This window comes from Strix uralensis, chromosome 8 (assembly GCF_047716275.1).
Source record: "Strix uralensis isolate ZFMK-TIS-50842 chromosome 8, bStrUra1, whole genome shotgun sequence".
Taxonomy (NCBI): domain Eukaryota; kingdom Metazoa; phylum Chordata; class Aves; order Strigiformes; family Strigidae; genus Strix; species Strix uralensis.
Genome location: NC_133979.1, coordinates 2,451,949 through 2,477,164, shown reverse-complemented (window position 1 = coordinate 2,477,164; position 25,216 = coordinate 2,451,949). Strand labels below are relative to the sequence as shown.

At 42.6% G+C, this 25,216-nt stretch overlaps 1 protein-coding gene across 1 annotated transcript in view; it reads left to right on the top strand.

The window, feature by feature from the left end:
• LEPR (leptin receptor) overlaps positions 1 to 23,919 on the top strand; it is a 32,406-nt gene extending 8,487 nt beyond the window's left edge. Inside the window, exons 4-18 of the mRNA XM_074877158.1 lie at positions 2,765 to 2,970; positions 4,817 to 4,962; positions 5,659 to 5,803; positions 8,660 to 8,956; positions 9,132 to 9,249; positions 11,444 to 11,643; positions 13,653 to 13,801; positions 14,030 to 14,189; positions 14,280 to 14,362; positions 16,094 to 16,310; positions 17,435 to 17,617; positions 18,139 to 18,234; positions 18,829 to 18,931; positions 19,637 to 19,712; positions 22,827 to 23,919. Of these exons, the coding sequence (XP_074733259.1) occupies positions 2,765 to 2,970; positions 4,817 to 4,962; positions 5,659 to 5,803; positions 8,660 to 8,956; positions 9,132 to 9,249; positions 11,444 to 11,643; positions 13,653 to 13,801; positions 14,030 to 14,189; positions 14,280 to 14,362; positions 16,094 to 16,310; positions 17,435 to 17,617; positions 18,139 to 18,234; positions 18,829 to 18,931; positions 19,637 to 19,712; positions 22,827 to 23,642 (2,995 nt within the window). The 3' untranslated portion in view covers positions 23,643 to 23,919. The remainder of the gene's footprint in view (positions 1 to 2,764; positions 2,971 to 4,816; positions 4,963 to 5,658; positions 5,804 to 8,659; positions 8,957 to 9,131; positions 9,250 to 11,443; positions 11,644 to 13,652; positions 13,802 to 14,029; positions 14,190 to 14,279; positions 14,363 to 16,093; positions 16,311 to 17,434; positions 17,618 to 18,138; positions 18,235 to 18,828; positions 18,932 to 19,636; positions 19,713 to 22,826) is intronic.
• Positions 23,920 to 25,216: the final 1,297 nt, after the last annotated feature.

Below are 25,216 nucleotides of genomic sequence, written 5' to 3'. Positions count from 1 at the left end.
AATTGAAATAATGATTAGGAGAAAGATGGGGAGGGTGGTGTGGTAGTAACTGCTTTCCAGATAGATCAAATTAAAGACATGGTTTGATGAGATGACTACATTCTTATGGATGGATTGTGGGGTTTTTGAGACTAATAAAATCTGTGAGCAACAATAGAAGGCAGGGAAACTTAAAAGAAAATTCTGCGAAGTCTTTGAAAGGAAATTCAGGAGAAGGAAGTGGAGCCACAACTGTAAAAACAAAAATAGTCCAAGTGATTTAAAAACTGTATGTCTGCCAGATACCATCAGCATAAAGTTCTATAATTCCCATGTCTGTGAGTCCTGGTAAAAATTATTTTAGGAATGTCAGTATTGACTGACTGTATAATAAATGTAAACTACATATTCATATGTATATATTCATATATAACCTGCGTAGGTTATGGGGTCATTACTGTAGAGTACAGGTGCTACGAGGGAATAGCGTTATTGAAAATCCTTTTGTTACCAGCTGCAAAGAGTGTCCTGAAAACAAAGTGGATGTGTAATGTGTGTGTGTTGATCCATGAACAATGAGGGGAGTGGGGCCCCGATTCAGGGAGATCCACGTGCGTACGCTGTGGGGTCCCTTGCGGTCCCAGTCAACACAATTTGCTTGTGTTCTTCCCCATAACTCATCAGCCCTTTGTTTGCTTCCAACCTCTCCTCAGTTTTTGACCTTTTCTAAGTAGGGCAGATTACGGAAACAGGATCAGTGAATCACGCCCATTTCTCCCGTGCTCTACAGTTGATTAAATGTACTAGATACCAGGTTGGCTAAAACCAAAAAAAGCAGAAAATTTTGTCCTTTCTTCTCCTCTGATGTAGAGTTCTCTGTCTTCCCTGAATTAAAGTGTTGCAATGAGTCATACCAACTGTAAAACTATTTAAAACCTTTACAGAAAGGTTCTTAATCTATTAACTTCAATTTATTTCTCTGAATTAATAAAACCCTTGCTATACAGAAATAATTCCAAAATTACTTCAGAACAATTCAAAATGTAAGCTTTTTTTTTGTAAGGATGAAATGTCAAAAGCAGGAAAGAATCCAGGATGGTTTAACTGTCAGGATTTGTCTTGGCTTTGGTGCTGTGAGAAGTTTGGCCACAAAGTATTCACACTCTTAAATTCACTACCTTAAGGAGGCCTGTGTCACTGAATACCTGCAGCACACCATAATGTGTGGCTGTGTTTGAAAGAGCCCAGAGAATATCTGTGGACTAGAGATGGGAATGAAGAACACTTGGGGAACTGCTGGTTGCTCTCAGTAGAGAAGCAGCTTTGTGCCCACTGTGGTATCTATTTCATAAATCAAGAATTGTTTGTCTAAAGTCAATGGAGATTGAAAACATGTATAAAAAGTAATCGTACACACAAGGCTTGCTCTAAAAATGCCAGTAAAACATACTTGAAAAGCATCTTTGAACTGATGTGGCCATGGGAAGTAGTATGGGTCGTCTTCATGCTGCTTCTTCAAGTTGACCCAAGGAAAACTGTGTATGTTCTAGAGATACAAACTAAATGTCATAGCCTGTATTTCAACATGAATGCCTATGTTCTTTTTGTATCCTACAAAACACTTACTAACATCAAGTGACATAATGCTTGTATCAGTATATGCTGCTTTGTCATTTATTTCATTTAAAATGTGTTGAAATCATATTATTAGAAAACCTAATTAAACTGTTCATGAAACATATATTATGCCCATGCAGCTATGAGTTGTTTAAAACTTCAAAAGTTTATCTTAGACCGTAGAATTTTTGCAGTGGATTATGTAATCAAAAACTGTCTATGTTAAACTCACAAGGAAGGAGTGTTAAAAGAAAGGAAAAAAAAAAAGGGGCAAAAACCTCCCCTTGAAACTACATCTGAACATTCAGTCAAAAATAGTCCCATGAGCTTTACTCTGAGAGGCAATCAAAGCAAAATGCAATGAGTTACTTACTAAATACTTTCCATGAGCCTGTCCAAGACAATAGTAGTAATGTGTGTGAGTAAATAATTTGCTTTCCTAGGAAACATCAGACTATCTAACAGACAAACATGCTGTATGTAAAAATAATTAAAGCCTTATCTTGGAATTAACTACACAGTGTTAAGACTTTTAGAGAATACAGGTGTCTTTTTTTTTTTTCTTTTTTCCAGATACCATAAGTTGTTGAAAATGAGTACTAAAATGTGTTCTGAATGGTGGAGTTCTTTAGCTTTTTGTTATTCCAAAACTTGTTTTTCACTTGAGTAATTGTCTTTGATTAATATATTACTTGTAATGCTTAATTGTAGCAGAAGCTGGAAGGTATGTTGAATTGTTTAGATTTAATTTCAGTGCCTCGTGAATAGGAATTAGAACATAATCTCTATGGGGGTGGCAGAGAGCTGCCAGTTAATCCACTGTAAGGTAAACTAACTTCATGTGCCTAAGAAGTATCTAGTAATAGTTACCCTCAGGAATCAGAAACTAGTCTGACTAATATCATCTAGTATTGTAACACATTTGTTTTAAAGTCAAACCTTAGGAATACTTTTCATGAAATCATCTTAACTACTTTACTTGGAAACCATTTCAAAAGGGAGAAACAGCAAAGTAAAACCAATTGGTTGCAATCATTGCCTTTTTTACTTTTTTCTTTTTTTTTTTCTTTGTAAATAAACCTTATCCAGATGGACAAACCCTCCTCTATTGCGATACAGAAAGAAATACCATCTCGTTTTGTTCTATGGTTTGTTTTTTCCCTTGCAGATCAGAGCTGTCAGTGGGAGATGTATCCACGAGCTCTCTGAAGGGGCCTGTCACGGTTGCCGAGTGCGACTGTAGGGCGTATGACCGGTGTGAGTGCTGTGTGCCTTCCCTGGGACTCAACTACACTTACATCCTGTGGCTGAAGGTGATGGTTGGTGTGACACCTCTGTGGTCACCTTTGATGTCAGTCAGGCCCATAGACATAGGTAAGTATGACCTATATTTTAAACCTTTTTTCATGGAGGACCGCAGCAGGATGTCTTCTCTGGAGAAGGAGGGCACAGACAGAACAGGAAGAGGCTCCCTGGTGCTGTCTCGCTTGCTCAGGGTGGTGCTGTACACATTTCTTAGCTGCCTAATGCCTGTCTGGGCTCTAGCACAAAACCATACTGAGCAAAGGCCAGGCTGTCGACATACCCGAGCTTCCGTTTCTCATCAGCACCCCTCTGTGCCTGAGGCTGGGGCAGTGCTGGAGCTTATCTGTCTGTGTTGCTGAGGACTTAAAAAGTGAGGGGAAAAAAAGCTGTTCCTAAAGTGACTTAGCAAATAAACCCACCTCTTTTCTCAAGCAGCTCTGTCATCCTGATGCTTTCTTCCTTACACGTACACTACCAGCGTTTTCCAAGTTGGAAAACATTCCTCTGTATTTAATCAAGTTCAAATTATACTGACATGAATTTGAGATGTGTTGCTATCCAATATGCACAGTTACTGCAGGTCTTGGCAAATTTCAAAAAGGCAGGGATTCTGTCAACTGTGGGGAAAAAAATAAAAGTTTTATAAACTTCTTCCAAACTGCTGGGCTTTGCGGACAGAATAAGTTAAAAGTCTCCATGTGGACTAGTTTTGAAGATGAGAGGTTGCATTTTTTATCATGCTGCTTTTAAATTCTGCTATAGGAAAAAATTAAAAATTCAGAGTAGTGTCTGCCAGTATTGAAAATTACATAATTAGTTTGTTCTGCTTAGTGAAGTATGTTTTAAAAATGCATAATATTAGTATATATTCTACCAGGATTTAGCTCAATTAAAAATTACTTTGAAAGTAAAATGATGAATGCTTGTGTAATGTAGAGTTGCACTTGCTTATAGATGATACTAGTAGAACAGATGGCATCAGTAGAACAGACATCATTATCTGTATTGTAAGATTCATGAAAGTGCGATGTAAAAGTTCCTGGCTTTTGTTATAAAAGCTATGCCTCCTCCCAAATCACTTCCTGCTGGTCTTCATTAAGTTAATTGCTTTGAGATGGTATGTAAGTAATACTGAAATAGGATTGGACTTAGCATAGTGAATTTGTATGGAAAATAATAGGAGGTTTTGGTAAACTGAGTGAGATTCCAGGCAAACTCAGAGCTGTGAATGAGGACAAGTCAACCAACAGACACTCTACTTACACAGTGATTTGAAAAGGTCTCGGGAACAAGTCAAAGTTGGATCTAGGTTCCTTGCCTTTATCCGAGGAAGAGTGAATGTAACCCTAATCATCACTCTATGTTGCCTATCGTTTCCCTCTCCAGAGACTTCTCTTCACCCTTGTGGGAAATTTCTGAAACCCACCATTTTTACTTTGCTCTAGTGTAGCTCTCCTTGGAGACCTTCTTTCATAACCATAATCACCGTGGAGGGGATGGGAGCATTTAGAAATTCTTTGTGTACAATATGAGGACATTTTCCTGTCTCCTAAGGAGACATTAAATTGCTTTGCTCAGCACTTCCATCCCTCTCAGTCCTCTTTTCAGCAAAACAAGTAAGTTAGTGCTTGGTTGCTGGGAAGAATCATGGCCCAAGCCAAGAAATTAATGTAGTTCTAAGGCAAGCGTTAGGTCAAACAGCATGTCCTGATAACTAACTATCTAACAGTGCCAGGGTACACTTCTCTGGCAATATTACACATTACTCTGTCATACACTAACTGTAGAGCAGCTCTTGAAAACTGAGTTTAAAGAAAAGGTGTGAAAGAGACTTTTGAATCAGTAAAGACCCATCACCACCAGTGGTCATGGGCAATAAGGTTAGTGGTAAACTTGTCAATTAATTTGTCTGCAGTAAAGCCTGAACCTCCTGTGAACCTGCATCTAGAAATGACAGAGAAAGGTCAAGTGAAGATCTGCTGGTCTGACCCTGTGCTGATGCCATACCCGCTTCGGTATGAAGTGAAGATCTCTGCAAATTCAGGTCAAAATGGTTGGCAGGTGAGTCAGCTCTGTTTTACGATGGAGCAGTGGAGGTCGGTGGGTCTCTTCCAGAGCCCAGGATTTCTTACCCCCCTCCTTGTCCTTGGGCAGTGGCTCTGGTGGCTGGTGTGGGGGAGCTGGGCCTGGCACACTGGTTTCTCCGGAGCTGGTGTGTCCAGCAGAGCCTGGTAAGCGTCAGTGGAGCGTGGTGGAGCTGGCACGCTGGGCTTTGCCTCTGTTACTCCAGGAGAGCCACTGTGTGCTGATGGAGGACCTGTCTCCTGTTGGGCCTTACAAACAAACCCCCATCTTTCTTTTTGGATGAAATGCTAGATTCTGTGAAGTCTAAAGGCAAAGATTCTGTGAAGTCTAAAGGCAAAGCTCTCTCCTTTCAGCAAACCCCAAATTCCATGAAACATGTGTCTGTGTTTAATATTCAGAGCTTTTATTAGTGAATTGCTTTTTCGCTACCATGCAACTGGCTCTAGAATAAAAAGCAGCTGCTAACTAGCAGTCCATAATGAAATAACACGTTTTCCACAGAGGTGTGCAACCTCTACCATATTCAGATTTACAGTAAATTTTAAAAAAGCTTTTTTTTACCCAACTTGCTACCTAAAATCTACTCTCTAGACTAATCTGTTTTGGTTCCTTCTGTCTCTTTCTTTTTCCTGTTTCATTATACAACAATAATGGCTTCTGATAATCCAACAGGTGGTTCACGTTGCGCTAGAAACCTCACTGGCCATAGACAGCACACTGTTTGATTCGTCATACTTAGTTCAAGTGCGGTGCAGGAATCATCATGGTCCAGGGTTCTGGAGTGACTGGAGCACACCGTATTCTCTCAACTTGGGAGGTGGGTGACGTGCAGTCGCTTACGGGCAGGAAGAAGTCTTTTGGAATAGAAATGATTCCCCGGTTTGGTTTGGTTTGTGGAATGAGTGTTTGAGAGTGTGCATTACCCAGGGAGCGACAGTATGCATCAGTTGGGCTGAAAAATCCTGTGGCAGTTCTTTCCCCTTCTGCTTCTCTTTCTGCATGGCTTTGCCTGTGATGCTGCTCTTTCCTCTGTACAAGACTTGCATTTGAAGAGTTCTGGGCTAATGCATGTAGACTGCACGGTCAGCTCCACAACACCTCCTTGTCTGGCTCTGTTGCTCACCAAGCACCTGTTCAGGCCCAGAAAAAGCTCTTTTTCAAAGAGTTTTTCCATTTCAGAAGGCAGTTGGCAGCGTTTAACCTCTACTCAATACAAGATTTTTCTCCCAGTGCTTTCTCTAACTTTTAGTTTAGTATGAGGCTTTGTAGCTGAACTAGCACAGAACAGTTTTGGGTTTGTTGGTTTAACATAATCCATCTTGGATTGTTCTGCTGAGCCCTGTTCATAAACTGCATAATAGCCCCAGTCAGTCGGTTTTAAATGCTTTTTTAAAGCGTGTGGCTTTAGTGTTAAGCATATAATCTTACATACTGTAATCAGTTTACCACCCAAATAGGGTGAGTTCCTGACGTGTCGCACACAGTAAGAGTTCCCCTGGATGGAGTGAAGGGGCCCTTATGATTTACTGAGCTCCCTTATACCGACGTAGCTCCTACTAAAATGATAGATCATAATGGCTCTTTATTCATGGTCATGTAGGAAGGGAAAGAAATTTTGTTTGGCAAATCCTTCGTCAGTTATCAGGATTCACTTTGAGCTGCTTTGGGTCAGCCTAAAGATTTCAGGATTTTTTGCATTGTATTTTTCCACGTTCTGTTTTGGTCTGTGCTGTCACAGGTCTCCTCTGAACTCTCACATGACAATGCTAGAGTTTTACCCAGGCACTTACACATACACCTGCTTACTGTGTGCTAAATAGTGTAATGTATGTGCCTAAATCGAGTACCAAGGGCATCACTGACCTGTGCAGGACCTCTCTTCCGAGAAAGCTGGAAATACACAGACCTCCATGGCAATCGAGCATGAAACACAGGGTGCCTGATTATATTATAGATTAGAGGCCTAACTGACCCTTAGTCTTTTGGATTTATATCTATATATATATATACACAAATTAAAATTAATATTAATAAATTAAAAATAAAATAAATTTAAAATAAATTTTTAAAGTGTGTATGTATATATATACACATATATATAACTAGATAAGTTTGAGAATTTTGGGGGAGTAAATACATGTGTTCTTTCTCTCACATACGCATACACTGATATTTTCAGGAAGGGTTTAGGAGTGTATTGAGAAATCTGGATGTAAAAGAGGTGCCGTAGATACTGTTTGTTTATTTTTTATTAAGCCTATTATGGGATGTGTAATTGTATTAAACATACATCTCATCAGCAAAATAATCCCGTTGCGACAAACCTGATGGCAGCGTAGAGGGATTAATTTCTTCTCTGCGGGAAGCTCGAACTGGCACGTTCTCCCAGTGGCCAGTGGTGTGCTGAGCCGGGGGAAGAGCCGGGGAGCCGCGCAGCCGCTGGTGCAGGAGCACTGCCTTGCCTTCGCGGCAGCACATCAACACCCCGAGAGTAAACCCTGCCATCAGGCACTTACAGTTTTGTACAGCTGACCCATTTCGTGTTCTCATTTCTATTTAGCATGAAAGTCTTTGGCAATGACAGTATTGTGAGTCTGCTCTGCTAGCTGAGAAGCCTGTATTTTGGAAAAATCCTGCAAATATCTGACATGATTCCTCAACTGTGGAAAGCAAACCTGACCTATTAAGGATTTTCCTGCTGGCTTTGGGTCAGTCTTTGGCAAACTGTTCCTTTTCAGCAGGTGTATAACACCTGTAGCTTCCCTTGGGACCTGACTCATTGAGGCTGAGCTTATGTGTGTTTACACGCTTTGCAAATCCAGTGTCTTTATGCCTAGGTGAATTACTGACTGTGTCACCGCTGCCATTTGGTATTAACTACACTGCTGAGCTTGTAAAACAAGTTTGTGAGGCATTAATCTCCTGCTGACTTCCAACAGGAGCCGGAGTAGTAACTGCTGGAAGGGTTCCTTTTTGTTGTTTTTTTAATTTTTTTTTTCATTCCCTCTCCCCCGGTTCTGAACAGCAATTCTCTCAAAACCTGTGTTCCAGTATTACAGTAATGCTTCAGCTAACATATGATTCCATCATCCTTGCAGGGGTCAAAGAGATTTTATTTTTTTCCCCAAAGCCAGACATCGCTCCTCTCTTATGTGGATCTTCTCTCGCTTTTACCTGAGGACAATATGACGATTTTAAAATTTGGGGTGTATGTGTTTGTGAGACGAGTTACTTTCTAGGTTGCAAGGACTCGTTGCAGTATTTAAATAGGCTGACCCAATGCCTTAAAAAAGTGGGCTGAGTAAAAAGCAGCAGTGTTAATCTAGTTTCCCAAGATTTCATTTACAGGAGCCCATATGATTCCCTGTTTCCCCTGTGCTGCTGTCTATCGCTTTCACTGTACCCTCCAGTGATTTTCTGCTCATTTAATTCCTGTTTGCCTCGGGATGTTAAGGATTATTTTTATCAGAATTTACAAACGTCAGATACAGAGGGAGACAGTCAAGGGCTTATTTCCCTATAGTTGTTAATAGTAATTAAGAAGTAGGAAATTTAGAAATACAACTGGATGATAATAATAATATTTTTCTACTGACATACGCTTTTATGGGGTTTTTTGTTCAGATTCTAATCTCAATGGAACTTTTTTTCTTTTTCTTCCCCTTCTGTGTAGCTGAAGTCCTGTACTTCCCTCCTAAGATACTGACCAGTGTTGGTTCTAACGTTTCCTTTCATTGCATCTATAAAAACAAAACCAAGATTGTAGTGTCCAAGAAGATTGTTTGGTGGCTGAATTTAGCAGAAGAAATCCCAGAAAGTCAGTATACGCTTGTGAATGATCGCGTAAGCAAAGTTACTCTTTTCAACTTGAAAGCAACAAAACCTAGAGGAAGTTTCTTCTATAACGCATTATACTGTTGTCACCAAAATAGGGAATGCCATCATAGATACGCTGAATTATATGTAGTAGGTAAGATTCCAGATAATTTTAAATTATAATTTTGGTGCATTTTAATTTAGTAAGGTCAGAATATTTCAATTTTAACCTCCAGTTAGCTTTTATTGAGCAGTTATGACTTGTAATGCATTTTTTTTGTATAAACAATTATATCTTTATTAATAAACTTTCAATGTGTTTTAATTAGATGTGAATATCAACATCACGTGTGAAACGGATGGGTACTTAACTAAAATGACTTGCAGATGGGCTGTGAACCCAAACACTTTGCTCCTGGGGAGTTCCTTGCAGTTAAGATACCACAGGTACTTATAGCTTTTAACACGCTCTTTATGTTTGGAAAGCTTTGCTCTGGAGTTGCACAAAGAATTCTGAATAGATGTGATTATAAAATGTGTGGTGTGGAGCAAACACATTGTTTGCAAAATATGAACCTGATCATTAAATCAGTGGTAGGATCATCCTTATCTTCCTTCGTGTGCCCAAATGTTGCCTGTGACAGTATTGTTTTACCATAAAACTAAAAAAATCCCTTTGAGTTACTAATATGTTGAGCTTGGGAGTTTCCTAGAACCATGTTAGTCTTTATATAAACAAGATAGACAGACAGACAACCCTTTCTGAGGAAGAATTCTTTACTTTTACTGCTCTGCTGGACTGATATTCAGAAGTTTTGGCAAACAAGCTAAGGACCTAATCCTTTGGAAAGCTGGACTGTCTTCTCTGTTGGAGGTGGATTGAAGTTTTGAACTCTCATAGTACCAAGATGAATATTTCTGAGGAGTTTGTGAACTAAACTAATAACTGGAATGCTTGAGATTTCAAGTGGAGGGAGGCTTTTAGGGCAGGATTAGTGACTAGCTGACTGCTAAGGTAGGTTTTGTTTTGACTGTCTTCACAATGTGAATATAATGAGTGTCCTGCTGAGAAGGGAGCTTGAAATAAAAACTGCACTGCTCTTGCCACATTTTTTATTCCCACTTTTTCACTGTTCAGGTTTAGCTAAAAGTGTTGTTTTCTGATACAAACTGATAATCTGTACGTTTCTTACAGTGTTCCTGCTAGATCAGTGAACATTAGTACAGACTGAAAATGCTTCCCAGATGCTGTATTTATTGCAATCTTTCTTTTTGTTCTCTTTTTGGTTTGTTAATAGTAAGATCTGAAAGAGAAAAAATTAAAAAAAAAAATAAATCATGGGGGACCACATGAATGTAGCAACTCCCAAAAAGTTGAAGATGTTTTAAAATTTATAGTTACGAAAACACCAGTAGCATTTGCATAACATTCTATTGCTCACTGGGAGCAAAAATACGAAAAGAACTTGAACGTTTACAAGCTTGAAACCAAATGAGATGATCAGGTTTTTTAATTGCCCAAGCTTGATTGTAAGAGGCACCATAAATACGCTGGAGTTGGTAGTATTTGCTTCGACGTAGGCACGTCCTCATGATACAAGTTGAAGTCAGATGTCTTTCATCGACATGAGACACGTCAGGTTTTCCAGGAGCACACAGCTATTCCTCTTAGTTACCACTGTGGTGACATTTTACAGATGAAATCCAGTGCTTACAGTAATGTGGTGTGATAGCTTTGCTGCTGGTGTTTTGTTTTCGTTGGGTTGTTACTACATCTTCCTCTACAGTCAGTGCTGCCAACAGAAACAGCGCAGAAATGATCATCCTGTGAAAACAGAGAATGCTGAGCTAAACCTTCAAAACACAAGGCACCAGTTTAATCAGTGTTGGCTATGCTGGCAGGAAGAGGAGAGATTCAGCTAAGTGTAACCTTTGTGGTTCAGCTGAGTAACTAATACCCGATCTGGCCACGCTCACCACAAGCTGAGCCATGCACAAGCCTAGGATAAATTAGGAGAAAATGTGAAAACTTTCCCTTCCATTGCTGATAAGATGTCCAGTGCTGTTTTATCCAGAGTCCAGGTCTCCTCTCTTCTGTTGCCAGATGCGATACTGAGTGTATGGGGGATTTTAATGCCACCCTCCGGAATTGATATTTTTACGGGATTTCCATCTCCTGGAGACTTCACTGTGCGTGTCCGATGGGTCTGTGGGGCAGCTTTCCCCTGGATGGGAGTTGGTATTTCAAAAGTGCTATTCTTGGCTGGAGGTCTGCCTTGCTATGCTTGTTGCTAATACATACCGCTCAAGTTACATGATTTATGAGTATTTGGAGATGCCTGCCCTTGTCGTACCCATTTCTTCCTGTCATTAGCCTATTACCAAAAGATTTTACACCGGGGAGAGCCTTCATGTCCTGCTTTCTTCAGGCTAAGAGCCAAAGCTTTGAGGATTAACGCTGCAGTGTTATTTATCCATTTAGTGCAGATGCAAGTTCAAGATCTGTCCAAATAATCATCAGAAAACCCCAGATGGTTCCAGTGACACCATTTGTTTTAATTGCTTTCAGAGTTCTATTTTACTGATGCCATGAGCAGCTTCTAGTTGCAATGTATTAATTAAATGGTTTTTCTCTTTTAAGGAGCCGAATTTATTGTTCTGACTTTCCAAGTACTTCTCCAAAATCAGAGGTGAAAGAATGCCATTTACAGAAGAATCATTCCTACGAGTGCACATTTCAGCCTATTTTTCTTTTATCTGGATATACCATGTGGATAGAGTTTAAGCACTTACTAGGAACACTCGAGTCCTCACCAACTTGTGTCGTTCCAGCAGATGTGGGTAGGTCGAGATTCGTGCACGTCTTTCTTCACTTGTGACCTTGGATTTCATTCCTTATATGGTGTAGGTAAAGTACTTCTTCATAGCATTTTAAATAAATTAGATTGTGGCAAAAACATAGAAACCTAAGAACTTTGATACTGTCTTCTGAAAGGCGTTGGATTAAATGTTATTTCCATACATTTTGCTTGGCACAGGAGCAGACTGTAACTGCAGCTAATACCTATAAAACGAAACATCCAGTTTTGCATGTTTATCCTCTTGGGTGTTTTGCAAAGACATCTACAGAAAATGCAAGTATTCTATTCAAAAAGGCCGCCTCATTTTTAAGGTTCTCGGTTATCTGATTTTTATCAAGTCTTCCGTTAGTTGTTAAGTTTATACTCTGATCCAGTGTAGCACTATATGTATTACTTACACAGTTATATATTTATTTAAAACCACAGGGACTGTTCATGCCCTTGCATGCTTTTGCAAAGTTTCTTTTGTGACACACAGATCCCTTAAATTTGTATAAAAGCAAGAGGCAGGAACAGTGTCTGAGTGTTTTCAGACACTGCGAAATGTCCAAAGCACATCTTATTATCTGGTCTGTGACTCAGACTGTTCACTGGATTGTGTGTTTTTGGACACAAATGTGAACATAATGTAGAGAGAAAACATGGCAGCTCGACCACAGAAGTGCTTCAGGAAATGAAGCAGAATAATTAAATTCATCTATTCTGGGTGGGGGAAGCACGCATACGGAGAATGTAAATTAAAACCAAACTATCCTTTGCATTTCAGATTTTAAATAGAGTAAGCAAAAGTGAATGTCACGGGAAGGAAAGGCAAAGTTCAGCACATTATAGCTAAGTGGGTATGGGAATTATTCTTACTGTTACTTTGGTCGTTTCCAAGCTTGCCCCTGTCTTGTTCAAGAAGGGGTTTTTGTGCCTTTTTGATGAGCAAGTTCGCCCACGATGAGAGAACTGTTGGGAGCCTTGGGCGTCGGCGAGGAGGGTGGTGTGAGGGCTGACGGGTGTCGATGCTTCAGCAGTTTGCCAGCAGGGCCTGGCACCTCGTCACACGGCGGCTGTGGCCCTCGGCTCTGCTCTCCTGGGGAGAGGTGCCGGCTTTGTGCGGTGCTGCCCACTGCGGAGTTCTAGCAGAACTTTACAAGTCTGGTTTATTCGAATCACCACTTTAAATAAAAAGCAATTAATAAATTTGACCTACGCTGGATGACAGCTGCTCTGTATCATAGTAAACCAAAACATACTCATTCTAGCAGCACCCAAAATTTAAAGCTTATTTCATTTTCTTGTTGTTTTCTCCTCATTCACCATCCAATTAGTCAAAACAAGTTTATTCTAACTTTGCTTTCTTAACAAACTAGGGCTTTGTGGCAGTTGTGTTCAGTCTGCTGGAGAAGCTCAATTTTGGTGGAATTTCCTCTTAGTAAAATAAAAACTTAACTAATATTTCCACTAATCCTTGCATAATGACTGTCACCATCCTTCCCAGGAGCTGCCTTGCTGGGCTGTGCGTGTGCTGCTTTCCACAGGGGTGCACCCCGTCACTCCCAGGCTCTTGGGACCAGGGGAGGTACCAGGTGCTGGGACCAATGAGAAGCTATTGTGGTTTAAATTAAAATGAAATGTACAGAAACATGCCCATGGATTTATTTAATTTTTTTAATAAAATCTGTATTCTGTAAGAAACTTTGATTTTTGACATTTCAATTTAAGGTTTTCTCTGGTGATTTTAGGTTGTGTCAGAATCAGAATGAATTTCCCCTTAGACAAACGTTGCCTTTCTCAGTCAGCAGTGCTTTTGTCCGCAGTGACAGGGCCGGTCTGGATTGGTGATTGTTACGTTTGCGTTATAGCCCAGCGTTCCTTGGAATAGCAGAGGCCACGGTGTGTTACCTGCCACTCTCGGGACCGAAGAAAGTAAACCACGATGGTTGGATTTAGTGGGAAATGTCAGAGCAGACATAATAATTTTTTTTTCTTTCAATTTTCTAGTGAAGCCGCTTCCTCCCTCCAATGTTAAAGCAGAAATCACCAGGAATGTTGGGCTGCTGAATGTGAGCTGGACAAACCCAGTATTTACAAACAATGATCTTAAATTCCAGATTCGGTATGCTGTGAACAGGAAAGAAGTTGCATGGGAGGTACTGTCTTTTGTCATCTAGATTGAAGCATGAATTGTTGCAGCATTTAGTGCATTAGCTGGGGTTTGTGGAATTTGTGGCATGCAGTGAATCACAGTTATAAGCATTTGCATTATCTAGCAAAGGAATATTACTGATTAGGCCACTTTCTCATTGGATTCATTCTCAGGAGTTTGGACTCTTATCAGCCTTTTGTTCTCACTCTAAATATTTTGTTTGCTGTTACAGCTTTATGAAGTTTCAAATGCACCAACAAGATCAGCTGTGATAAAAGTTCAGAAACTTTGTGTTGAGTACGTTGTGCAGGTCCGGTGCCGAGAGCTGGATGGGTGGGGTTACTGGAGCAACTGGAGCAGATCAGCCTATACACTTGTGAAAGATATCAGAGGTACGTGCGGTTTCGGAGGGTGCTCTGATGGTCTGTCCAGTTCCAGACCAAGGTGCGACACTGTTCTTTCAAAACTCTGTAATTTTGCAGCTCCCTTACAAGGCCCCGAATTTTGGAGAATAATTGTTGAAGATCCGGCAAGGAGGCAGAAGAACGTTACGCTCCTATGGAAGGTGAGAGCACTTATATTTTGGTCTTTCATTTTGATCCAAGAACCATTGGTAGAACTGCCACAAAGGGAGTATGAGAAGCACGTACGGCCCTGGGGGGAAACTTGGGCAGTCGCTGGTTTGGGGACTTTATTAGGGACTTCCCTTAGGATACAGCTTCTTTGGTGTGGCTGCCTCTTGCTTGGCTAATACCAGGGGCAGGTGGAGGTCGCTGGTCAATACTGGTTGTAACACTGTGATACAAGGTGAGATGGTTCTGCCCGGCTTGACTTTACTTCCTTCTGCTGCTGTTACTTCCCCCTTTCTGTTTTTATTCTCTGTAATCTTCCCTGTAGCTAGCTGGCACACATCGATCTGATTTTGTACCCTAGTCATTACCAAATTTACAGTAATGTAGTAGGATAAAAACTTTCCTAGTGCTGTGTGGTTGCTCTGGGTGGTTGAGAGGTAGGTGCGGCTTAGCACAGTGGCAGCAGGCATGTTTCCAGCCTTGGGAAGCTCCTGGGCCAGCCCTGAACCCAGCTGAGTTTTGTATAGTGGACCCATCTGAGGTTATGGTCAAGTTGTTCTTGCAGAGGTTGAGTTGCACAAACCGCAGCCAGGTTGAACTGTGTGTGGGAGATGGGGGAACGTCCCGTTATTCCTGAAATAATGGCCAGCAGGGACAGGGAAGGGGTCTTACCCCTGGACTCAGCACTGGTGAGGCCGCACCTCGATGAGTGGGCTCAGTTTTGGGCCCCTCACTCCAAAAAGGCCATTGAATGACTCGAGCGTGTCCAGAGAAGGGCAACGGAGCTGGTGCAGGGTCTGGAGCACAGGTCTGATGGGGAGGGGCTGAGGGAACTGGGGGGGTTTAGTCTGGAGAAGAGGAGGCTGAGGGGAGACCTCATGGCCCTCTACAACTCCCTGAAAGGAGGGTGCAGAGAGGGGGGATGAGTCTCTTGAGCCAAGGAACAAGTGCCAGGACAAGAGGGAACGGCCTCAAGCTGCGCCAGGGCAGGGTCAGACTGGCTCTTAGGAAGTATTTCTTTGCAGAAGGGGTTGTTGGGCGTTGGAATGGGCTGCCCAGGGCAGGGGGGGAGTCCCCATCCCTGGAGGGGTTGAAGAGTCGGGTTGACCCAGCGCTGAGGGATCTGGTGGAGTTGGGAACGGTCAGTGTGAGGTTCATGGTTGGACTGGAGGATCTTCAAGGGCTTTTCCAACTGAGATGATTCTGGGATTCTGTGATTCTGAGATACATTTTCAGCTTCCAAGGCCTGCTGAGCAAGATCTCTGAGCAGAAGGGGCCACTGGCTCCTAGGCAGCTGCTCTATCAACACCCCAACCGCGTTAAAAGGTTGATGCAGGATAGAGGGAAAAAGTACATCAGTGGCTGCCCGCTCCTGTTTGCCCATGTCTCATATGCAAACAGTCATCTGTTCTGCTTTTTCAATCCTGAAAAATACTGACATAAACCAGTGAGTTACTGCAGGAGCCTGAAAGTTGGTATTTCCTTGTCCCCCCTGCCCGCCCTCCACTGGAGAGAATGAGTGTGTCCGCTCTTGGGGAGAGGGACGGAAGCAGTGAAGGCTTGAAATGGGCTGTGGTGCCTTTGCTGAAAGGACAGGAACTGGTCTGTAGAATATCTTTATTGGGTTGTGTCTTCTTAGCGTCGGAACAGTGTCTTCTGCCCCAATAGCATCTGCTTTTGAAATGAAGGACTGGGAAATTAATTAATGCCAATGTTTGCTGCAGCCACTGACGAAGAATCACTCCTTGTGCAGTGTGAGCCGATACGTTATAAACCACCAGACATCAGGAAACACCACGTGGTCCGAATATGTTGCTAATGGCACTACCTGTTCATTTCCCTGGACTGAACACACACACACCGTTACGGTTTTAGCCATGAATTCAATTGGAGTTTCTTCAGTTAATTTTAATTTAACTCTATCACAGCAAATGAGCACAGGTAAGAACACCTATTAGTAACTATTCTGAGATGTGGAAGATGCTGGGAATCCTTGTGATGCTTTTGGACAAAGCTTTCTTTGTAATAAAATTCCCTTTGTTAGAATAAAAAGATGTTTTATGATGATACGTTCAGCTGTATATGGGAAACAGATTCTGTTTCTCACCAACAGAGCTATTTGAAAAATGAAATTTCCATCGCATGAAAATCTTAGTGATCTTTGGGCGGGGAAAAGAGTCGTCTTTCACTGGGCTGTCTTCCCTCCACTAACAGAATTTAAAGTAATTAATCAAAGAAAAATCAAATCTTACTGATCTTTCATCTACTTTGTCTCGGGAACACCCAACATTCCTGCTACGGAATGTTTTGCTGTTTCCAAGATGAAATATGGTCTTGTTCCTCTGGCTGCACACCTGACGGGCTGCCAGAGTACATAGTTTTCAGAGGTTTGGCTTTACTTCCTCAGCAGCCTCGTCATTGATTCGGCAGCACTCTGCTTTATTAATAAAATAAAGGCTGGGGCATTTGAATGCTTCAATTGTGTAACATTCACATGCAGTAGGAAACATTACTGCAGTCCGTTTGTAGAACTTTACTGCTGTAATGCAATTGTTAAAGCATTTTTATGGATAAAATTCTTTCTGATATTGTGTGTAAGCGTATTCTGGAAACCCTGTGGTTGGCAGCAGAGGTAGTGGGAAGCGTTTGTCTGACTGGATTGTTATCTGGGTATATTATTTAGAGACATTCAGTAGGATTGACCCTACAGCATTCTCAGTGCATGCTTTACTAGCTAAATGTTGACAGTTCAGTAGTTGTTGATAAGTTTTTGGTTAAGGAGTGATAATGAAGGAGGTGCACATGAGATTCAGGGTATTTGTTTGATGTCTGGTAAAAAACTTGGTCTGTTTAGCGTTCAGGACTAGATGGTGTAAACCAAGCTTTGCTGGCTTATGCAAAGATCAGGCTTTATTACATAGCAGATAATCAAACAAGTAACTGAGGAAGCGCTGCAACCGTAGCAGTCATTTGTGTGCCTGCAGGTTATGGTGTTACATCTCCCCTGCTCAGCAGCTCTCATCTCACTCCTGTAATTCCCACCTCTGTTCTCCTTGTTCCGTCAGTGAACGTCGTGCGGTCGCTCAGCGCTTACCCAGTGAACAGCACTTGTGTGATCTTGATTTGGACACTTTCACCTCGAATCTATGGGATAACATCTTTTGTTATTGAATGGAAGAACCTTAACAAAGAAGAGGAGATGAAATGGGTGCGAGTTCCTCCAAATATTACTAAATATTATATTTATGGTGAGTGTGCACTTATAATGCATTATGTTAATTGTGGCATTACTGAGCTCTCGAATTCCTTTTCTCCCCCTCCCTGTTTCTGGTGGCTTTTATACAAAGGACCAGTAGAGCAATTCTTGATTATCATTAGAGGATTGGCTGTTGCGTTAATAATCAGGTTAACAAGGAGTGAAGTTCAGGAGTGTGCTCATTCTTTGGCAATACAATGAAATTAGTTCTGGAATATTGAGTACACCAGCTAATTATCTAAGTTGGCATGTGCATTCCATTTGTAGTTTCGTTTTAATCTTAGAAAATTTTAAAATAGCTCCATAAAGGTGTTAATTCCACGGCGGAATAATGCTCGATGATCCAGTATAGATTAATAGTTTTAATCTTCTGATATTAAAGTAGGTATCTATAAAAGATGGCCTTTGTTACTCCCCTCTCTGGGCTGAGCTGAACTCTGGTACGTGACCAGAGCCTCTGTGGTGGTAACTGTTTAAAAGTTGTGGTTCAAAAGGCTGTTTTCCTCTTTCCAGATCACTTTATTCTGATCGAGAAGTACCAGTTCAGCCTGTACCCCGTGTTTGCGGGAGGAGTTGGCAAATCCAGAGCAACGGATCAGTTTACCAAAGGTGACTTACAGGATCTTTCTCCATGTTGTTTATGAAATAGGAGCTTGTAAAAGTAAACTTTAAATGCAGAAGTCTGTATTTTATCAGAAAAAACCATCAGTAATAAAGTAATTGTTATACAACTCTAAACAGTGATCTAGACTTCAGCTGCTTTAATTTGAAAACTCTCTGTGGGATCAGTTGGGTGAGGGACCTGAATTCCCATGCATCTGACTTAACAGCTGAGATCCTAAGTCCCCGTGGCTCTTTGTTCTCCAATTGTGCACCATTTTATTATTTCATATGCTCTCATTTCATTTCCTAATAGCAAGGGAGTGGTGGGCACCTCCCGCAGGGATGGGGGAGTCACCTCAGTGTATGGATAAAATATTAAAAGGAAGGGAAAAAAAAATTATAAAAGGAAGGAAAATAATTCCTTCCTTTTTGTCTATTTGTTCTCAAGGTAGGGGTTTGTTGATGTGCAATAAAACTGTTTATCAAGTTTTTTTCTGTTTAAGCTATTGTTTCTACTGTTTGTTATTTCCCTATTGCAAACTATTTGTTGACAGACAAATTATTTTACTTCATTATTACCTGAATTCCTTTTATTTCCAGTTGAATATGAAAATGAGAATAATGCCAGCCTCTACATGGTTCTGCCAATAGTTATTTCAACCTCTGGTTTGTTGCTTGGAGCGTTGCTGGTTTTGCACCAAAGGTGAGTTGTTTGTTGCTGTATGAAAGTCCCAGAAGGGCTTTAGAAGGTGGCGGTGCAGCTTAGGTGATGCCATCTGCTGAGCTGGGGAAAGCCAGGAATTATTTTTATCATATATTTGATGTACTGTACTGAAAGGCAGCGGCTGCTGTGCAATACAGCACCAAGAATTAAAGGGTCCTGAGCGCCCAGGCTGGTTACCCGGGGGAGGTCAGGCCGCTGCCCTCTCGGGTTGTGTCCTTGCTGTACGACGACAATCGCTGCCGTTCTTTTTCATTGGGAGGTATCACCTCGGCCTGTCCCCTGGGCTCCTGACTTCTGCAGGGTGATTTGTGGGCAAGCTAATGAGTGTCACGGGCTCTGAATTTGTAGCACACTGTGTTCTGTATTGACCTGTCATCACAGACTGAGCCCACTGGAAAAAAATCCCACTGAGTTCTTTGGAAGGTGGGTTGGGGTCATACTCAGCAGAGACTGCCTGTACCTTTTATATTTTGCATGACTGCCGCCTGGTTTGTCACTTCTTTATTTCTTTATTTTTTCTATTAAATTTTAGCCATCTATAATACCTAAAATGATTGTTTCATTGTCCAGTGTTCTGGATAAATAAAATGGCACAGATCCCGTTCCTGACGTAGCGCAGGGGAACGACAGCAGTACAGAATATACGAGAACAGTACCAACTCCAGAATTTACCTGATATTTCAGAATGAAGAAACTGTTTTGGGAAGATGTTCCAAACCCCAAGAATTGCTCCTGGGCGCAAGGAGTTAATTTTCAGAAGGTGTGTATTTCCCTGGTGATGCTTTTTCCCCCACCCCCTGGGTGTGAGTGCTGTTTGCTCCCTACTAGACCCTGCCTGAAATCCTGAGGGAAGTGGCTCTGAAGTCAGCAGGGCAGCAATTCTCTCGGCTGTAGAAAGCTCAAATCTGGAAACGGGCCAGGAGCTGAGACTGACACCTCTGGCGAACGTAGCGGGTGTTTAAATTTCAGGGCAATTAGTTGCAGAATCCTGTAGGTGTGATGGCTGCGCAGGTCGGTGAGCACCGTGTGCGTCCCAGAGGCCGCGGTCTTTGCCAGGGTTAACTGCCTCTCCGGGAGCTGCCATGGCACCACCTGGGACAAGCACTTGGACTTCGCCAGGTTGCACCAGCACTCAAAGCTGCTCCTGGTCCCCGAGTTCAACGGGGTGTATTGAGACACGAATCGAAATGCAGGCCTCTTCTAAAAGAAACAGCATCTAATGGCAGAAGATTTTTCAGGTAGTTAATTTGCGCTCCCAGTGAAGGTTTCTCTTCGCATCTTTCATTTAATTTCATTTAAACAGAGAATGGATGTTCTTTGAAGTCTAATGATGGGCACTGCCTGCTGAACCATTGGGCCAGCTCCCAGGCTTCCTGTGCAGAACTGTTAGAAGATTTTTCTATTTGTATTCAGAAGACAGGAAGCACAGATACAATACAACGCTCATTTGTTTAAATATAACAAATCCTGGAAGGACTTCTGTCAAAAATCTAAAATGCCCTTGCAGAAGTGAGGAGCAAGTGCCATCTTACAGACCAAACCAGGGTTTGTCTCTTGCCCGGGCAGAAGCCCATAGATTTGGTGGTGTAGTTTTTGTTGCTGCCCTGCTGACTAAGGCTCTGACTGGCAGAGGGCTGGATCCTTTCAGGCCCTGGCTTTGCAAAGGAGTTGAAAGAGTTGGGCCCTTCCCTGGGTGCAGCCCTGGAAGCAGAGATATCAGAGTGCTTTGGGGTTTATCTGGCTCGAGGGCACATTCTGCCCAGGCACAGACTTCACTTGAGAGTTGTTTTTTTTATTCTAATTGAGTATTTGCTCTAATTAAGAGCTAGCTTGGGAGTCGCCACTGGCTCCAGGCACATCAAAGTGATCAAATCTCTTATTTGCACAAGCACTTGCTTGTCCCATTATGGTCTTTTGGCCTTTTTATGTGCATTTGGGTGCAGCAGCAACTCCGAGAATGCCGAAACTGGGTGTGTCTTGTGCCTCGCTGGTTTTTGTTTGCTTGCTTGCTTGCTTTTTCCCAAAAATACCAATGTGCGTGTTATTCCTATGGCTTCTCCACTTCTTATCATTTAAACAGCGCAGGTGCCTGAATCATCTCTAACATCAGATTCATGTTTGAAAAAACAAGCCAGAAATCCTCACAGAAAATCTGGTTTTGGTGGTGTTAGGGCAGTTTCTACTTATTTTTTTTTTTACTTCTAATTTTGTGTGGCTTTTTAACTTGCTAAAGTACTTCCCTGCTGCACCATGCTGTCTGCTTTTATGTGAAACAAAGCTCCTGGAAATCCTTCTGTTGGGGGGTTTAACTAGGAAATTAGAAATTTGAACTAGGAAAGGAGGGTAGAGTGATACCCCGGTGATACTGCTCATTATTCAGATGCCTTGTTCCATAATTAACAGCAAAGAAATGGTGCATGCAAGTATGAAAGAGATTGAAGTTTGCCGTGGTTTTTGACAGCTCGTTAGAGAGCGTGCCCCTTCTGTATGTTGTGCTCCTCTTCCTGGAAAGCGTTGCTTAAATTAATTGCACTGAAGGCACCACGCCTGTCCTCAGATCACCACGATCATCTCTCATCCACTTCATGAGTGTCCAGGGCCAGAACACGTTCTTTGAAACTGTGTTTTTAGGGCCAAACCCTGCTTTTGTATGTGGAATTTCCAGGAGAAAAAGCAGCGTACAGTACGTGTGTGGTATTTTTCCTTAGTCCTTTGCTGATTTCATAAATAGCTCCGATGCCTTTCTGAAGGCGTTTGATGTCGAACTTCTCCTGGTACATATCAATATTAACCCCTTGAGTCAACATCTGATCATTACTTTATAAATTTTTAACACAGCACATTTGGTGCTTGGTACTCCAGAGCTGCATTTAGAGTATTATCTTCCCTTGATTGTGTTGCTCGCAGCAGCAAGAGGTACGTGCCTCCTGTGAGAGGGGAGGTGGTTTTCACCAGGCAATACCAGTTACAGTTCTTATGGCTTGATGTACACGCTGTTGTAGCAGCCTCTAGTAGCTCGTTTCGGCAGCTGGTTCATTTTACATGCGGTTATTGAAGTGATTTTGAGGACTCGGAGAGATTTGGGGGTGCGGGTTGGTTTGGGTGTGGGAAGGGACAGACCAAAGCAGTCAGGAACCTGCTCGCCCCGTGGGGGCACAGGCCTTACCGCTAGCTAGTCTAGCCTGAAGTAGTAGCCTAAGATATGCCAGATACTCTTTTCTATAATTGTATACTAGTCTTGAGTATTTTGACACATTCCTGGTTGTTTTGGCAGCTTTCCTGCTGTAAAATATGGTTTGCTAATATACACAAAATCTGTTTTTATCTATTTATTTTGTCTTGAATTCATTAGGAAATATATGTTTTTCAAGCGAATTTTCCTGTGTAGCTAGGAGTTGCAGTTTTGCTGTCAGTTCGTGCTATTGTATATTCACATTATTGTATATTTTACATTTTACATACTAGGTAATAGCAGAGCACACATTCCTCAAACAAACGTGTGGTTCTCTTCATGCAGTTCAAACATACAGCTGCTGTTCGGATGGGAACACTCTAAAAATATTACAGAAAGGCTGAATTTGACCCTAAATAGTATAATCCCAGCAGGGAAAGTGACTTTAGTTGACATGCAAATGATTAAAGTCTGTTTTTTATACAATCTAACCAAAAAGCCAAGGTCACCTAAGGGTGTAAGACTTCTTCACCTCCGCCCAGACATAAAGAAGAGAGGAAATGTGTTTTAGAGGATTTTCAACTGCATATTCGTACTAAAACTGGGGGGGGGGGTTGGCTGTGAGTCTTAAAATCAGTAGTTCCCTACTGAAATAAAGTGATTAAATAATAGATGAGCATTAAAATATATCTTTTCTTCTAGCCTGAAACTTTTGAGCATCTTTTTATCAAGCACCCCGAAGTGATGTCATTTGAGCCTCTTCTTCTGGAACCAGAAATAGTGCTGGAAGACATCAGTGTTACTAAAGCCTCGAAAAAAGAAGATGCACAAGATTTTTTAGTCCTGGATTCAATGTTTACAAAACCTCAAGACTCCGAACGTGACTCTGCGTGCTCCAGCAGCCATTTCAACAGCAGCAGCTTCTCCGAGAGCTCCCGCGATGACCAAACGGGTGGGGAAATGACGAGGCAGTCCGATGTTAAATACGCTACTATTGTCGGTAGCTCCAGCTTGAGCGGGCTTTACGAACAGGAGGAGAAGCTTGGAAGTTGTTTCGAGAGATGCTGCTTAGCCCAAGAGTCCTTAGTCCCGGGAGCCTTCTCCTGTCGCTCCTGGGAGGTGGGGAACGGCGCGTTCCTCATCTTACCCGAGCCGCCTGGCAGCCAGCCTGGCAGGACTCTTTCCCTCTCCCTTATTTCTTCAGAAGGATTTTCAGAGCCTTCAGATCAGGATGACGCTTTCCCAGACGGAGATAGTCCTGAGCGGAGCCTCTGTTACCTAGGGATAACGTCCCTGGAGGAAAGAGAAAATGACATTTTTTTAACAGCAAGTTCCGGGGTGATGTGTCAGTTCCACACAGCCGATCTACCTACAGATGGGGGGTTTCTTCAGCGCACGCCACCTAATTTAAATGCGTTTATCCAAAGCAGCCTTAAGTACAAAGCTGTTGTGCCGTACGTGCCGCAGTTTCAGCCCACTGCTGCCAAGGTGCAGGAGACCACAGAGAAAAACTCTTAAGTCATCACACCATAATTTGATGCTCTTAATGGGTTTTTAGGTGTTGATCTGTTCCCCTGTTTTTCCCTCTCCTGAGGGAATGTTTTGAAGCTGGGTGACTGGTTCTATATTTGAGCGCCAGGATTTTAGCAGGAAGAAATTCCATTTCTTGACCTAATTTTCAAATGTGGGGCCTTCCTTTAGAGATTCAGTTGTGTTCCAATTAGCCTCTGGTGCCAGATTACCCATCGCTGATGCCTGTTTGATGTGTCTGAGCACCCCCGTGACGAACTGCACTTGAAATTGGACTCGGCGCCGTACAGGTAGCTCTGTGCTGGGCTGTGGTTGTGGCCCATCCCCAGGGCACACCCCCCAGCAGCTCTATAAGCCCTTGTAGCCACAGCTGGCGGCCACCACTGTGCTCATCCATGCTGACAAGAGACTCTTCCTCCAGCTGGGTCAAGGTAGAGGAGTTTGGGGCTTTTCCCGGCCTTGGTGTGGAGATTCCCACACGCTCCTGGAGGGCTGGGGAGGATTCAGGCAGTGCACACCCAGCGAGCGCAGCTCCTTTCTCATGCGTGTACTCGCTGGCCCTTCACAGTCCCGGCAGGGATCGTGTTTCAGCTGCTTCTTGTCCAACAGGATGGTGTTTCCCGCAGGGGCAAGCACGGGAAGTTTGCTGGTAGCACAACCCCCCACCACCACAACAGCTCTTCTCACCGTTCCAGAGCAAAACATCTCTTCAAACGTGTCTTGAGTTTGTTCTTGCTTTAAAAGGGTTTGCTTGGGGACTGTGCAGGCAAGGTAGAAAGGAGTGGCCTAGCATGTAGATTGAAATCTGTACATGTGTAGTGGTTTTGGGGGGAAAAAAGTTTGAATGTGTCATTTCACTGGGGATGATTTGGGACACCCAGTGCTTCAGTGTCGACGCGACTCAGGACCGTGGGGTTACGGGCCATCGGCATCCACGGGAACTGGTGGTCAGGGGACACACTCTACAAATCCCAGATATATTTATGAGGCCTTTTTTTTCTCCAAAATCCTGATGTATTTCTTACTTAGCTGACATCTGCGTTAAACTGAGCCTGTCAATACACAGGTGGTCCACGTGGAAAAGCTGTCGGAACGCTGTATTTCAGCAGTTAAAGGGAGGCCAGTGATGGCAAGTTTGTGGCTGCTGCTGCGGGGTCTCTTTTAAAGTACATTGTAAATATTCATCAGTAGCATCAAAGAGCTGTAAAGAAACCAGAGAGGCCAGAGACGTGTACTGCAAGAAGAATCAACATTAATTGTGGGTGAAACGATGTCTTTGAAAGTAAAAATGCCACGTTTTTGTTGTTGAAGATGAGATTCTAGTACAAACGGTAGTGCTGCGAAGCTAACAGCTCTTCCAACCCCCTCCCTAAGAACCCAGAGTGGAAAAGCAGTGATTTGGTCCGAGGATGCTGTAGTTTTGCTCCTCAGGGCGCTGGCCTGTGGGCGTGGGCCTGGAGAAGCCCGTTTGCCCTCACAAGCCTGGCTCCGCGCAGCTGAAAAGCTTCAGCTGGGAGGAAAATTAGATCTTGCGTCTCAGCTGTGTTTGCTGGGACAAGCAG